The sequence below is a fragment of the Rattus norvegicus genome, chromosome 6, assembly GCF_036323735.1.
Source record: "Rattus norvegicus strain BN/NHsdMcwi chromosome 6, GRCr8, whole genome shotgun sequence".
NCBI classification, from domain to species: Eukaryota; Metazoa; Chordata; class Mammalia; order Rodentia; family Muridae; genus Rattus; species Rattus norvegicus.
In genome coordinates this window covers 55280211-55294498 of record NC_086024.1, presented here as the reverse complement: position 1 = coordinate 55294498, position 14288 = coordinate 55280211, and the positions used below count along the sequence as shown (strand labels likewise).

At 43.6% G+C, this 14288-nt stretch overlaps 1 protein-coding gene and 1 long non-coding RNA gene across 6 annotated transcripts in view; one reads left to right on the top strand and one right to left on the bottom strand.

Moving 5' to 3' along the window:
- Sypl1 (synaptophysin-like 1) overlaps window positions 1–1944 on the bottom strand; it is an 18965-nt gene extending 17021 nt beyond the window's left edge. Inside the window, exons 1-2 of one of the 2 annotated variants that reach the window (XM_039112628.2) lie at window positions 1810–1944; window positions 1456–1527 (exon numbers count right to left, since the gene is read on the bottom strand). In XM_039112628.2, the coding sequence (XP_038968556.1) occupies window positions 1456–1527; window positions 1810–1860 (123 nt within the window). In that variant the 5' untranslated portion in view covers window positions 1861–1944. The remainder of the gene's footprint in view (window positions 1–1455; window positions 1528–1809) is intronic. The other variant, NM_001014263.1, reaches the window with a different exon arrangement.
- LOC102547473 (uncharacterized) lies at window positions 1699–14288 on the top strand. 4 transcript variants are annotated; one of them, XR_010052593.1, is made up of 4 exons: window positions 1699–1750; window positions 7251–7353; window positions 11101–11172; window positions 13674–14288. It is a non-coding gene; the product is annotated as an uncharacterized LOC102547473 (long non-coding RNA). The 4 variants fall into 4 exon arrangements; XR_010052592.1 differs by lacking the exon at window positions 1699–1750 and adding an exon at window positions 2026–2188; XR_001838371.3 differs by lacking the exon at window positions 1699–1750 and adding an exon at window positions 2027–2166.

Sequence of the window (14288 nt, the reverse complement as noted above, 5' to 3'; positions counted from 1 at the left end):
CACTAAACACAGGACTCTTTTTGCCTAGAAAGCCAATCCCTATCCACCACCCAAGTGAGTTAGTACTCATTCTTCAAATGTTCTTCCATCTATAAAGTCTTTCCCAATGATGCCTTCCTGTTTAATCCACTACACTTCACAAGGATCTTTAATAAAGAATTTACCATATGGCATTTTTATAATCTCCATTACATCCTTGAATGATCATGAGAAAAAGATGGTTTTATTCACATCTGTAAGCTGGCATTTAGCACAGTGCTGGTATATGATACTCAAATATTTGTTGGGTAAATATTCACTAGACCATTAACACTCTATAGCCTTACTACAAAATTACTGCCTGTGTAATAAAAACTTTTCAAACTGAAAGCATTAGTTTCTTAAGACACGTAAGAATACTTTTACTATTTAAAATATTCAAGAAAGGATATAAACTGCGTCTTAAGTGAAAATCTAAGTTATTAAACTGAATTGTAACATTCAATGAGACTAAATGTAAAGTTCTTTTCTTGACCTTTACACATCTTTGATTTCTCTATGACTTTTGGAATTAAAATATCAACCTTCTTCTAAACTTAGGTTTGCAAAGAAAGTCACATGTCTTTTGCCAGTTGCAAGACAAAAGCTGCATTTCAGTTTTCATAAAAATTAGAGGCATATAGTGTAAATATAAAAATTATAGCAGTCATCGGAGAACTCGAAGTCCTATAAAACACATGCACGAAACTGGGGAGTTCTTATTTTTTTTCACCATCAAAATGAACTGTGAAGGAATTAAGCGTTATCGGTTATGAAAACACAACCTGACTGCACACTGGGCAAATAAATGCCGAGCGTTTAAATATTAACATTCTTAAAATCAGCACAGAACTATAGTGGACCGCGAAGTTTGAAGGAAAATCGCAGAGCTTGATAAACTAACCGCACGTGACGAGGTCTAACTAAGTCTCTTTTGATGTTAATGATTATTTGGCCGGAAAGGGCTAAAAGCTGACTTTCCAAGCAGGATGTGGCTAAAGCTAACTATAAACAACCTCGACGTCCACCCTAGGCCAGGTATTAAATGGGTCGGGGCAAGGGCTTTGCCTTCGCTTCCCTGACACACTATTTTTAACACGAGCGCGTACCCGCCGCCAGCGAAGGACGCAACCCAGGTCTAGCCTCGCCCGCGGAAGGCGCGGGCCTCCGGGCGGTCCGTAATCTGTTGGACCGCAGCAGGAAGTCCTGTCTTCCTTGGCGGACCGCAGTGAAGCCTGAGAAAAAAGCGAGCGAGCTCCCACGCCTCCGCGGCTAGGGGCGGCCGGGAGGAGCCGCCGGCACCGGAGACTCGACGCCGGCCGCCATCTCCTCCCCGCGGCCTTCGAGCGCGGGGGCTCCCTCACTACCGGGGCCCCGCCTCCCCGCAAGGCGCCCCGCGCTGGACTGGGCGAGGACCGCGTCGTAGGCTGCACTCACCCACTCGAGGATCTTGATGAAGCCGAGCGGCTCCTTGAGCGGGTTGAGGTTGATCTGGAAGGTGGACATCCTCTGAGGGAAAGGAGGGAAAAGAGTCAGGACGCGGGGCGGAGGAGGGGAGCAGCGACACCCGAGCACTTCGGCCGAGAGAGCGGGAAGGCGGGGCCGGCGAGCCTAGGGGCGGGGCTGAGGGCGGGGTCTGCCGGGTTGGGAGGAAGGCCCTTCGGGCCGGGGCGGCCTAGCCTTTGGGGCGGAGCGGGGCGGCGGTTGAGGCCGCACTGAAGAGACGGAGAGGGTGAGCTGAGGCCTGGCTGAGACCGGGCTGGGAAAGGCTGGCTCCTCCCCGGGCCGCACCTGACTCAGCCGGCTGAACCGCTGGCGAATCAAGTAGGCTTTGGAAGCCATGCGTGTGGCGCCCCTTTCCCCAAAGCCTATCTCTTTCTCTACAGCGCACGCGCGCTCCCTAGGGCACCCCCCCAGTCTGGCTTCCGGCCGTCGCGAGCGCGCGGGGGTGGGGGTGGGGTCGGAGGGACCTCCCCCCCTGCGCCTGCGCAGCGCGGACCTCCACCTGGGCGGCGTTCTGGTTGCTATGCCCTTTTGTGGCTGTTACAACCGGCCCCCACAACGCCCTTCTATCACCTTCTTCACCGTGCTCTGAACTTTCTGGACAAATGTATGAAGTATGAACCCAGACAAAGCCTCACTTCAAAGGTCGTGTTAAAGAGCCTTTAAAGTAATAGTTATTGCAAAACTACAGCGGTCTGGCGAACTTGCCTTATGTGAGGGGGTACTTTGAAAGTATGATTCACCAAACATGTCCGCGGACATTTCAAAGTTGCTGGGAGTCAGAGTAGGAGAAAGACCACCCATTTTCATGACTTGACAGGTCTCACAGGGCAACTCATCTCTCCACTCCTATCTCCGTCTGGCGAGGCCTGTATTTCGGGCGTTTTTTGGGGGGGGTCGAGTTAACATCTTTCATGATTTGTCTTAGGAAACCCTCCCTCCTGCTACCAGAATGGGGGTGGGGACAATCAGACATCTCTTCTCTGACTTCCTTGTTACCTTGCATATTTTGGAGGGCTGGGATAGCGGCCTGTCTTCATGCTTGGTGAGATGATCAACCCAACAGCGAAGGAAGGAAGATCTTTGCCACAGAGGATCCCATTTCCAGCTTCCAGGAACTTATTTGTGTTTATGAAATGTCATTGGATTATTCTATCAGAACAACTACAACTAAAAGTAGTGACCATTTGCTATCAAGCTAACACTTCCTCCTTCCTTCACTCGTATTTCCGAGTATTCCATTCAGCATTTCTTAAAAGCTCTTTTCTGCTGATGCCTGTTGGGTAGGAACCCACGAATGGATTACTTAGCTTTTGCTTCAAATAAAAAAATATTCAAAGTAGAATATTAAAAATATTCAAAAATATATTCAATGTAATTTCAAAATGAGATAGATGCTAACAGAACGGGATAATGCTCATCTCACAACTTTATAGAGCTGAGAGGTCCGAAATAATTTGTACCCACATGGTTTGTCCCTTTAGTCCTGACACCAGTCAGCGGGCAGAGGTTTGCTTGACTATACAGTTAGATAGGAATTGTGGGTAGGCAAGGGAAGTGGTCTCTTTGCAGCCTTCTTTTCTGTTAGGTGGCTGAATCCAGCCAGAAACAGCAGCCAAGTGGCACCCTCTAGTGTCGCAGCCCTCACAACTTAACCCTACAGGTGTTCCGGTTTGTAAGTCTGAGAACACTGGAGTTCCTCCATCCTTGGCAGCTCTTGGCCCAGGATGAGACCTTTGGCCCCGAAGGCTTAACAGCTCTCTGGAACTCTTGCACTTCTCTGGCTGATTATAAGGTTTTATCGGTTAGTCTTGGCTCTTCATCTAGACTGCTAGGGCTGCCCACCTCTGCCGCCTTAGACACAGGGTACCTGCTACTGTGTGGGGGCCATCTTGCCGCCACTGCTTTTCTGACTTTGCCGCTTTTTACATTCCTGTGTCACCAACTTATCCTGCACTACTAAAAGTAGGCAAGACCACTTAATAGCAGTTGTGTGGGGGCCTAAGGCAGCAATGCCAGAGGAGTTAACACCAGCACATCTCTTGAGTCAGCACACTGAGCCTGAATTTCCTCTTATATAGCCTAAGGATTATGTCCACCAACACTGGACAACCGCAACTACTTGTTTTGGATAAATACTACCTATTACTTTGAGCCAATCACAGATTTGTCTCTTAACACCAGTCAAGGAATCTCTAGACCATCAAAGGAAGAGTTCCTATCTGGTAACTGTGGAAATGATTCCGCGGCCATCTATAGTGAAGCTTAAGGTAGTGAAAAATCTTATATAAACGTTTTCAAACAGCCATGGCTGGCGCTGGAAATAGACATCAGAAGGAACATTTAAAATGTAGGCTTAATGCGCTTATTAGTACAGGCAGTGCCCGGGGGATAGGTGGGATCCTAGGTCTGCTTCAGTCACAGCTGTTCAGGAGGCTGAGAAAGGACAATCATTTCAGGATCTGAACAGAAGCACAGGAATCGAGTCTTCAGTCACATACAGTGTGGCACTGCTGCTTGAGAAGGAGTCAGTAGTGGGCGGCAGAGCCAGGGTGTGTGATTAGTTAAAAAGATAGCTATAAGAGTCTTTTGCTGATTCTATAACAAGGGTGTAAAACTCCCATAACAGTAGCATTTCATTGACAATGTAACTGTTCAAACTCTGGAAAGACTGTTCATGATGATGGTGAATCGACACTGCTTACCACTGTGGTCATTTCCTCAAATCTGGGGAAAGGCTGTGGAGACTGAACAGATGAGGGTATCCAAAGTTAGACCCCCTGAAACTAGGGAGCTGCCATACGGGTGCTAATAAGCAGACCTAAGTCCCTTGCAAGAGCAGTCAGTCTCTAAACCATCAAAGGAAGAGTTCCTATCTGGTAACTGTGGAAATGATTCTGCAGCCATCTACAGTGGAGCTTAAGGTAGCGAAAAATCTTACATAACTCATTTCTCCAGTCCTCTTCCCATTTCTTTTATGAGGGTGATTGTAGAATTAACGCTTGCAATGCCAGACTGCGCTGTCTGAAGTAGTATGTAGATCTGTGGAGATGCTAAGTAATTTGTCACTGTTTCACTTTCTCTTTGCTGCTTACAAAACATTTGCCAGGCTGTGACCCTGGGATTGAGAGATGAATATTCAGAGGCCAGAAAGGATGCCATATTTAGACAAAACTCACATCACTGGGTAGCTATAATATGCTTTGCTCTTCTTGGTGGGAATACAAGATTTCTGGCACCTTACTGGCAAAATAAGTCTTTGTAACTAATTCCCAACTAAATATTTTGTTTCTTTTTCCTGAAAAGTAGTTTTGAATACTTCAAAATCAAGTTCAAAACCTACCTGGGTCTTTGTTTATATATACAAATAGTTTTTTCATTTAGTAGATTCCACAATAATTTTGGAATAAACAGCTGCATGTATTTAATTGTGCAGTGCACTGATTCAGTAGTCTTGTATTCTGACTAGCTTCATGTCAGCATGATACATGCTGAAGTCCTTTGGAAAAGGAACCTCCATTAAGAACCTAGATTGGGGCTAGAGAGACGGCTCAGTGGTTAAAAGAGGTCCTGAGTTCAGTTACTAGCAAACACATGGTGGCTCACAATCATCTCTAATAGGATCTGAAGCCCTCTTCTGGTTGTCTAAAGACAGTGACAGTGTACTCACATACATAAAATAAATAAATCTTTAAGAAGAATAAGAAGAAGGAGGAGAAGAAGGAGAAGGAAAAGGAGGAGAAGGGGAAGGAAGGAGAAGGAGAAGAGGAAGAGGAGGAGGAGGAGGAAGAGGGGGAGAAAGAAGAAGAAGAAGAAGAAGAGGAGGAGGAGGAGGAGGGGGAGGAAGAGGAAGAGGAGGAGGAAGAGGAAGAAGAAGAAGAAGAACAACAACAACAACAACAAAGATTGGCCTGAGGACCAGCCCTTGGTGCATGTTCTTTTTTGGGAGGCAGGGTAGGGAATGAGACAGGCTATTTCTATGTAATCCTGGCGGCTCTCCTGGAACTCAATATGTAGACCAGGCTAACCTCAAACTCACAGAGATCCTCCTACTTTTGGCTCCAAAATTCTGGGATTTCCTTGATTATGCTTCCTGTAAGATAGCAAGCAGAGAAAGCCATAGGGAGCAAGCTAGTAAGCAGCACCCCTCCATGGCCTCTGCATCAACTGTTGCCTCCTGGTTTCTTCCCTGTTTGAATTCTTGCTCTTACTTCTCTCAGTGATAGACTACACTAAACTGTAGAAGTAAGCAAAATACCCCCCACACACACACAGTTGATTTTGGTCATGGTGTTTTCTCTCAGCAATAGAAACCATAAACGAGACAACTCAGTAAATCTCAAAATAATTAAAGCCTTTAAACACAAACTTGCAATATTTTTATTTATATTTTAGTCTTTAAAATTTATTATTCCATTTAGATTTATTTTGTTGTATTTGTATGAGTGGTTTGCCTGGATGAATCTATATGCATCGTGTGTATGCTTGGTGCCTTTGGTGATCCAAAGAGGGTGTCAAGTCCCTTGGAACTGGAGTTAATGAATGGCTGGGAACTACGTGTAGAAGCTAGGAACCCAGGCCCTCTGCAAGAGCAGTAAGTGCTGTTAACCACAGAGCCGTCTCTCCAGGCCCATGAGCTTCCAATTTCATAGTCACAGCTGATGTACAGGAAAGTTACAAAATACAGCTCTGTATACATTTTACCCACTTTCCTCTAATGTTGGCACCTTCTATAGCCACCATACACTTATCAATAATTTTTTTGATTAACTGAACACGTGACATGCTTGTAACCCCAAACACTTAGGAGATAGAGGTAGGAAGATCAGGAGTTCAAGGTCAGCCTAGACTGCATGAGATTCTATCTAAAGAAAAAAATTGATTAATTAAAAATAAGCTGGGGCTGGGGATTTAGTTCAGTGGTAGAGCGCTTACCTAGGAAGTGCAAGGCCCTGGGTTCGGTCCCCAGCTCCAGAAAAAAGAACCAAAAAAAAAAAAAAAAAAATAAGCTTAAGGGGTTGGGGATTTAGCTCAGTGGTAGAGCGCTTGCCTAGCAAGTACAAGGCCCTGGGTTCAGTTCTCAGCTCCAGAAAAAAAGAAAAAAGAAAAAAATTAACTTTTTTTTTTATTTTTTGGAAGAAGTTTAATCAAAGGCAGCCATAGGCATGTAAATGAGTCTGAATACATTTACAGTATTAAATTTACAATGGACATGCGATGAGACTTGTAAATGAAAGCATTGTGAACTGAAACCGAGTCTCTGTGGATCTCAAAGCAAACTCTTAACTTAAGGCACTTTGATTTTGCCAACAAATAATAACAAACATTAAGAGAAAAAATGATCCACTACGAAATAACAAACGGCTAATGCACCTGAATTCTCAGTAAAAAGACCTTTCGCTAACAGTTGCCAGCTGCCTCGTGTCTGTTTCCTACCAATGTCACAAACATCGCACACGGGGTGAATGGAGTCAACGGGAAAGATTAAGTTTGCGGTCTGTGTAAATCTCAATGTACAAATATTCTGTCACTGGTTTATAAACAGAAAAAAATAAACTTAATATTGGCATATTACTGTTGATTAAACTACAGAAATAGTCAAACTCCATCAGTAGATCAATGCTCTTTTACTGCTCTATGACTCAATCCAGAAAACCACACTTAGTCTTATTAGATTGTTAATGTTCAGTTGGGAAGCAAATAAATCCTTATTTTCCATTCTGTTGCAGAGCCAAGTGGGTTGGGGCACCTGAGACCTAATGATGATGATGATGGTGATGACGATGACAATGATGATGACGAAGACGATGATGATGAAGAGTTTCTGATACTGTGAGAAGAACTGAATAGATGTAACCTTTTACTGTCACCGTGTCCCAGAAACAGTAGCTGTATCAATCTACAAATTAGATAGCCAAAAAGCAGCAAAGACTTAGTGTTAGAACAAAAAAAAAAACTATTTAAAGAGATTACCCTTTATTGGACAGAGAGAGTTGTAAGGAAGACTCTTCTATTGATAAAGAAACATAAAGCTTGAGACTAGGATTTTAGAAAGCAAATAACTTTTTTATGACTGAACACCACACAGAGCTAAGCTATTCTAATCTTTCTGTATGGATCTAGTTTTCTTTAAACAGTTTGCTTTGAAATTGAGCATAATTCTCAGCACCTTCGAAACTTGGATTCACTGAAGCAATACGTAAATAGGGGAAACATTCTAATTTGTAGACATTTGTCAGGAGCCTTCCTGGAGATGGCCCACCACTTTTGCATGGTCTGTGATTGGCCAACTCTGTGAGGCAAGGTCCCAAAGAGCCTTCATCTCAAGATGATCTTGCAGCTGATAATGCCTTTCCTGTCATTATTAAATTAATATAATAATCCCGGGGCATTAACCCACACTATTGATCAGATTTCCTGAAGAACCACATAAAGATTAACTCTCATGAATTAATGCTGTTTACATGAATAAATGATTCTATAGAATCCCTGATTTAATTCAGATAATCCTAGGAAGAAAGTTTTAAGAGATGGTTTTAGCTGTTTTCTAGAAAGATGTAACAAAGTTGAAGCCAAGAATAGAAGGTGCCCACTCCTCGTAAGAGTGAATAAAGGCTGTTTAATAAGAAATACAATGAGCTCTCATAATGACACTAAAAAGAGAAATAAGCTTGGGACAAATCTGTGTTCGAGGGAAAACATTCAGGTCCAGGGCTGAAGCCACAGGTGTGCACTATGATAAGACAAGGCCATGAGAAACCATTGCTTTGAACTTAGAGCGAGTTTATAGCGTGAAACACTGCTTTGAACTTGTTATTGATATTGTTCTGTTACTCCCCTTTTATGTAACATTTTATCTATGAGGTACACATTCGCACACAGAGAACGTTTTGTATTAAGGATATAAAAGGCTGAAAGCAATAAAGAAAGGTGGTGCAGCCATTTTCCACTTCAGCTGGTGTGTATGTGTCTGTGTGAGTGACATCTTTCCTATTTCTTTCCGGTTTACAAAGAGTTAACAGGCTTCCTGGCCAGCGAGAAGCTTCAGGCTGACTGGTCAGGAAAAAAAGGAGCAAGAGACCCTCTAGTGAATCCCCTGCTGCTATAGGACATGTGTTAACTGCCAGGGAATCCTATAGGAAGTTGATAAAGTAAGAGTTAAGTTTGCCTGCACTTAATGAAGCACAGAACAGTTAGAGAATCGAAAGGCCAGAGATCATGGATCTACAGGCTGTGCCCCACTTCAACCGTTTCCAGCTGGGCAGACTCTGGTAGATGTTATTATTACCATCAAAACACTTAAGTTTCTAAAGAGAACAGATTTATTATGTAAATAACTCCTGCAGTGGTATAAGTTGGCTTTTGTATAGTATTTTACACTTTTTGGAGAACTTTTAGTCATGTTTCAGGTGACCTTTGAGTTTTTATAAAGGTAAGAACTATGATCCATATCTTAATGATCTGGAATCAAGGCTTAAAGGAAGGAAGCGTGTCAGAAAGGGATTCACAGAGGAACTGATGTAGCACTAAAGCTTGCCTAGGGCTTCCTTAGGTAGGAGGCTAGGACAACGCACAGTGATTGAAGGGAGGAGCGTCCTATATGGGGTCCGGTGATTCTGTATGCAGCAGGTGGAGAAAGGGAACATTTGTAGAGGACCAGCCCAGCCGTACACACCAGCCTACAAGTGTGGACTGCATTCCTTGGCAGAAGGCTAGTAGTTTCCGGCCAAGCTGAGTAAGTGGGGAGATGTTGGTTTGGAAGAGACACTGTGGCAGCAGCCTAGAGCACAAACAGAGATCCCTAGCTGGTACTGCGCAATAGCGGTGTTTCTAATCCTGCTGGTAAAGAGCTCTCAGGCCCCAGTGTGGTAACAATGACCAAGAGCAGGCAGCAAGTTAGCAACACTAGCACAATATTGCATGAAGCAAAAACACGATGGTGAAAAACAGGAAACCACTGGGTCCTGACTGGATTTGTCATGTGTGCACGCTTTCCCAGAACATTACTATTCAATTTTTTTTTTGCTTACTTTGCACTGATTTTGCATATGTCAGTTAACACTGAGTATTTTTGATAATAAACCAGGATTTGTGAATGAAGACAAATCATCCCCCGCCCCACAGGATGCACTGGTAAACAGCATCAATATGAACATTGTACAAACCAGTTTTTAACAACTTGTTTCAGAAGTCATTATTCAGAGCACTTCCACATTTTATTGTCTCCAGAAAGCAGAGCCCTCAAAGGCCTCTACAGAGCTTTCAAATTTAATATTGTGTTATATAGAAGGCTTTCTCTTGATATTAGGTGAGAAGAGCAGCATGAACCAGTTCTAAAAGAACGATTTGCTTCTCCTGTTTACTATCTCACAGAGACCTGGGTTCCTGCCCAGAAGAGCACGGAGTGTGATAGATTTTCCAGGACAGTGAGCAGGGTGGTCAAAGTGCTTTGTTTTAAGCCTATCAGACAGGAAGGCCTGGGGATCTGAACTTCCTGTGTCTAAAGTAAGCCCGTCCTCCTGATCCTGGGTTTCCAGAATCACCATGATCTTCTGAAGTGTTATTACAGCATTTACTAGGAACAGACCAGCAAAAGTGATAGCTTTCCGTGCTGGCTTCTTTAGACACAGAAATCTATAATCTCAGCAGCAGCAACAACAGAATCAACTTGGGGAATGTGAAGAGGGGAGTATACAAATGACAAAGTAGAAACAAGCTGGAAAACACAAATACCAACAACACAGAAAACACTGGAAGCTTGTACATAATTGCTTTAGGCAGAAGAAATCACTTCACATACCAGCTGGGTTTCTAGAAGGTTAATTATAAATGCAATTTGGTCTAATTATTAATGTACTTTAGGAGATGGTCATTTAAAGGATCCCTCAGGGTAACCTGCTCTGATCGTTTGTTCTGTTTCATAGCTTTGTGTCTTTTACACTTTGACTTTTTTCTGTGTTTTGTGGTATTCAATGAATAACCCAGGGCTGCCTCTCCACCTGCAGCTCACTGTTTTGGGGCAGGGTTCCAGGGTGTAGCCTAGCCTGGCCTTAAACTCATGAACCTTGTGTTTTAGTTTGCTGAGTGCTGTGGTTACAGGCATTTGACACCACATGTCCCCCCACCCATGTCTCTTTAAAGCGATAACCATTTGTGATTTTCTTATAAATTAAATAAGAAAGTCTTTACTCCCAAGCAGTTCACTTGGTTTGTGTTCTTTACCTTGGAGGGAAAGCAAAGGTTTCCATTCTCTGTATTTAAGATACTCTGGGCTATTGTTTCTCATCCCTGCTGTTTTTAATCTCCTAAGGTGACCTTGACTTTATGATCAAGGCAGGTGAGCATCTTGATGATATGGCCTGGAAGAACGAGGAGCACCCCACCACCCATCCGCCTGTCTGTCTGTCTGTCTATCTATCATCTAATTGTCATTCTACGTTGTCATTTAAACCCTGAAATGTCATCATAGCCAGCAGCTCCATGGTTTGAAATGCAAACACCCAAAGGATTATCACATTACACGGTTTATTACAGAATGACAGTTTAACAGGACATCATCCGATTTTCTTTTTCTGGCAGTGAGACTGATGGAAGTTTTCACTTGAGTGTATGAAGAGATAATCTTGGAGCCTGGGACACAATCCAAGGAAGGTAGGTTTCACTACAAGGCAAAGTTTGGGCTGCCATGGAGTGACATGGGAGCTACCGAATGCCTAGAAACATGGTAGAGAGTCTGCTAGGTGCTGAGGAAAGGAAAGCAGCAAAAGCAGGGCAAACCTAGCACAGGTAGCAAAAGTGGTTGTTGACCATCTGTAAAGAGAGACTGGATACCCGCTACCTTCTTTGCTTCTCATTAATTAATGGCTTTTTGAGACAGGGTCTCCGTGTAGCCCTGGCTGTTCTACTAGAGTTCTCTCTGCAGATCAGGCTGTCCTCAAACTCAGAGCCTCCCGAGGGCTGAGATTAAAAGCATGCACCACCATCACCTGGCCTTTGCAACATTTATTAACCAACCATTCATATGCACCAGGCACCTTGATAAGCCCTGATTATACAAGAAGAAGCACAATATTGTCTTTGTTCTGCAAGAGTTTACATCCTTTAGGATGTAGGAGTAGGCCAATAATAACAATAAAACAGTGACAGCCATTGTCAAGTAGGGGGAGACACAGGGAGAACAGAGTACACACTATTTTCTGTTTTCTGATCTATAATTGAATTACCCTTAAAAATCTGTAGTGAAACAGATGAATTAACAAGGACTGCAGTCTTCACAATGTACATACATGATCCAATTCTATTGACTGGGGAGATTCTCGGAACAACCCCATGACTCTCTCAGGCCTTTGAAATTCTACAGATTCCACATCCTCCACTGGGAACTGCTGCCTGTGTGGTTTGCCCTTGAGACCTGCTTCTCTCTACCATCCGCAGCCCTGTACCATGCCATGTTTCTGCTACACTTCAGTATCAAGAACTCTAGGTCAAAGGAAGAGAAGAAAGAGAAAAGGAGTTGGTTTGGAGTAGCTAGTGACTAAGAGAGAAAGGAAGAAGGGATATGACCAGGCCCTGGAAAAAAATTAACCAGACAACTGCTCAGAAAGCCCCAGCAGCTGGTGATTAGTAACTCAAATGAAGAGAAAAGTCCAGAATGGCTCCTGAACCTCAGTGTTGTTATCTGAGATTTTAGGGTCAAAGCCTGGGCTATGGAGACTCAGCCACCACTTGTCTTCAATATACTAATTAAAAAGACAAGTAACTTGGACGAGCATAGAAAGGGGTTATTTGGTGTAGCCACTGAGATGAGGAGTGAGGTCCACGGACATGGTCCCCACACACTGACTTGATCTTCAGAGTCTTGAGCTCAGGTTTAGACTTAAATAAGGACAAGAGCTATGCTAACTAAGTGGCCGTGGTCACAGTGTGGTTCCTCCCATTACTGATTCCCCTTTGATTGCTTCTATCCTGGTGGCATCTGATAAGTTATTAGAACTATCTAAAATCTTACGTGGAGAGACAAGTTTGTCCTCTGGCTGGTACAAGGGCTTCAGCCTACAATAAGTTTCCTGGGAAAAATTTAATTCTTTGAAGTCTTGATAGTATAAAGGTATCTTTTAAAAATCATTCTCTTGCCAGGTTGGCTACAGTGTGGGAAGCCTAAGTACAAAACTGTAACCGTACCCTTAAGTTATGATTCTACTTGGTGTTAAGGACCATGACTTGTCTATGATAGGCTAAACACAGTCCCAGGCATCCCTTAATGAAAGCATGTGATTTGAGCCTTACAGGACAAAGTCCAGTAGTTAACTTACTATCTTTTTGTTTGTTTCATTGGATTTTTGGTCTAATTATTGGCTATTTGTCTCCCTATATAGCCCAGGATGGCCTTGAATTCAGAATCACTTGTCTTAGATTCCCTTATACCAGGATTACACCACACTTGGTTTGACTTACATTCTTTTTCATATTACAAGGCTAATTATACCAGCATTAATAGAATACTAGAGATCAATATAAAATAGGTTTCGGATTATTCTCACCTACTTACTAGTGAAAATGAAGCATAAAAGAAGCTAAAACTATTCTCCTGTCTTTTAGTAGCTCAGTTTTTATGTCTGTCCAGCATCCCTTTGAGGGCAACATATTCCCTTCTCCCCACATCCCAGAGTATTCCTACTCATGTGATCTGGCTTAGGTTTGAAGATGTGGTCCAGGCTCAGCTAATCTGCATATTCTATCCCACTGGAGCAGTGATTGGTTTATGGAAGAACTTGTATTTAAGCCAGCAGAAATATTTGGGTATTTTATCAGCTCTTCAGAAAAGTATCCTATTCTGTGGGTACATAGTCTAAATCTCTAGAGGTCTGAAGCAGCTAGAAGCCATCTTGTTCCTTGTAAGAGAGCCCACTGGCTTAGTGGGGAATATGGAGCCTGAAGAGGCTACCTCCTGCAGCCAGGCAGGACTTCCAGGGGAGGGAATACCAAACCACCCTCAAAACCTTCAGCCCAGAATGTGTCCTGTTTACAAGAATTCAGGGACAAAGACGGAGCAGAGATGGAAGAAATACCAACCAATGGCTGCCAGACCGGAGACCCAGCCCGCGGGAGAGAGCCCACCCGACACTATTAATACTACTCTGCTGTGCTTGCAGACAGGAGCTGAGCATAACTGTCTCCTGAGAGGATTCATCCAGCAGCAGATGGAAACAGATGCAGACACCCGCAGCCAAACAATGGAGGAGCTCGGGAGTTGTGTGGAAGAATGGGAGGCCGAAATGAGGAAGCCAGGAGACTCAAGGCCACCAGAAGAAGGCCTACAGAGTCAACAACCGCATGCCCATGGGGGCTCTTAAAGACTGAACCATGTGGCAAGGCCCTCCCCTAATGACTAAAGATTTCAGGGGACCAATCACTGGGCAAGGAGTCGGGAGACTTCCAGGTCAGAGGGGATAGAGAAGAGGAGGAAGGAGATTTGCAATTTTTGGGGACTGGGGTAAAAGATGTAATGAACTAGAGGCCCCTGGTAAGATGGCAGATCCTGGTGGGTGTAATTTAGTATGGCTTACTGATTAGAATGTTAGTAGTTGAGCTGGTGAACGAATACACGGAGAAACGGTCAGTGACTAAGGAACTGGATTTCCCGGTAGGGATTTCCGCATCTCACCTGTATAGTCCCACGCATGTTCCCCACACAGTCCCTACTGTGTTTACCTGTTCTACTTGTCACCTCTCAATAAAGCATACCAAATGTTGATTTTTTAAAAAAA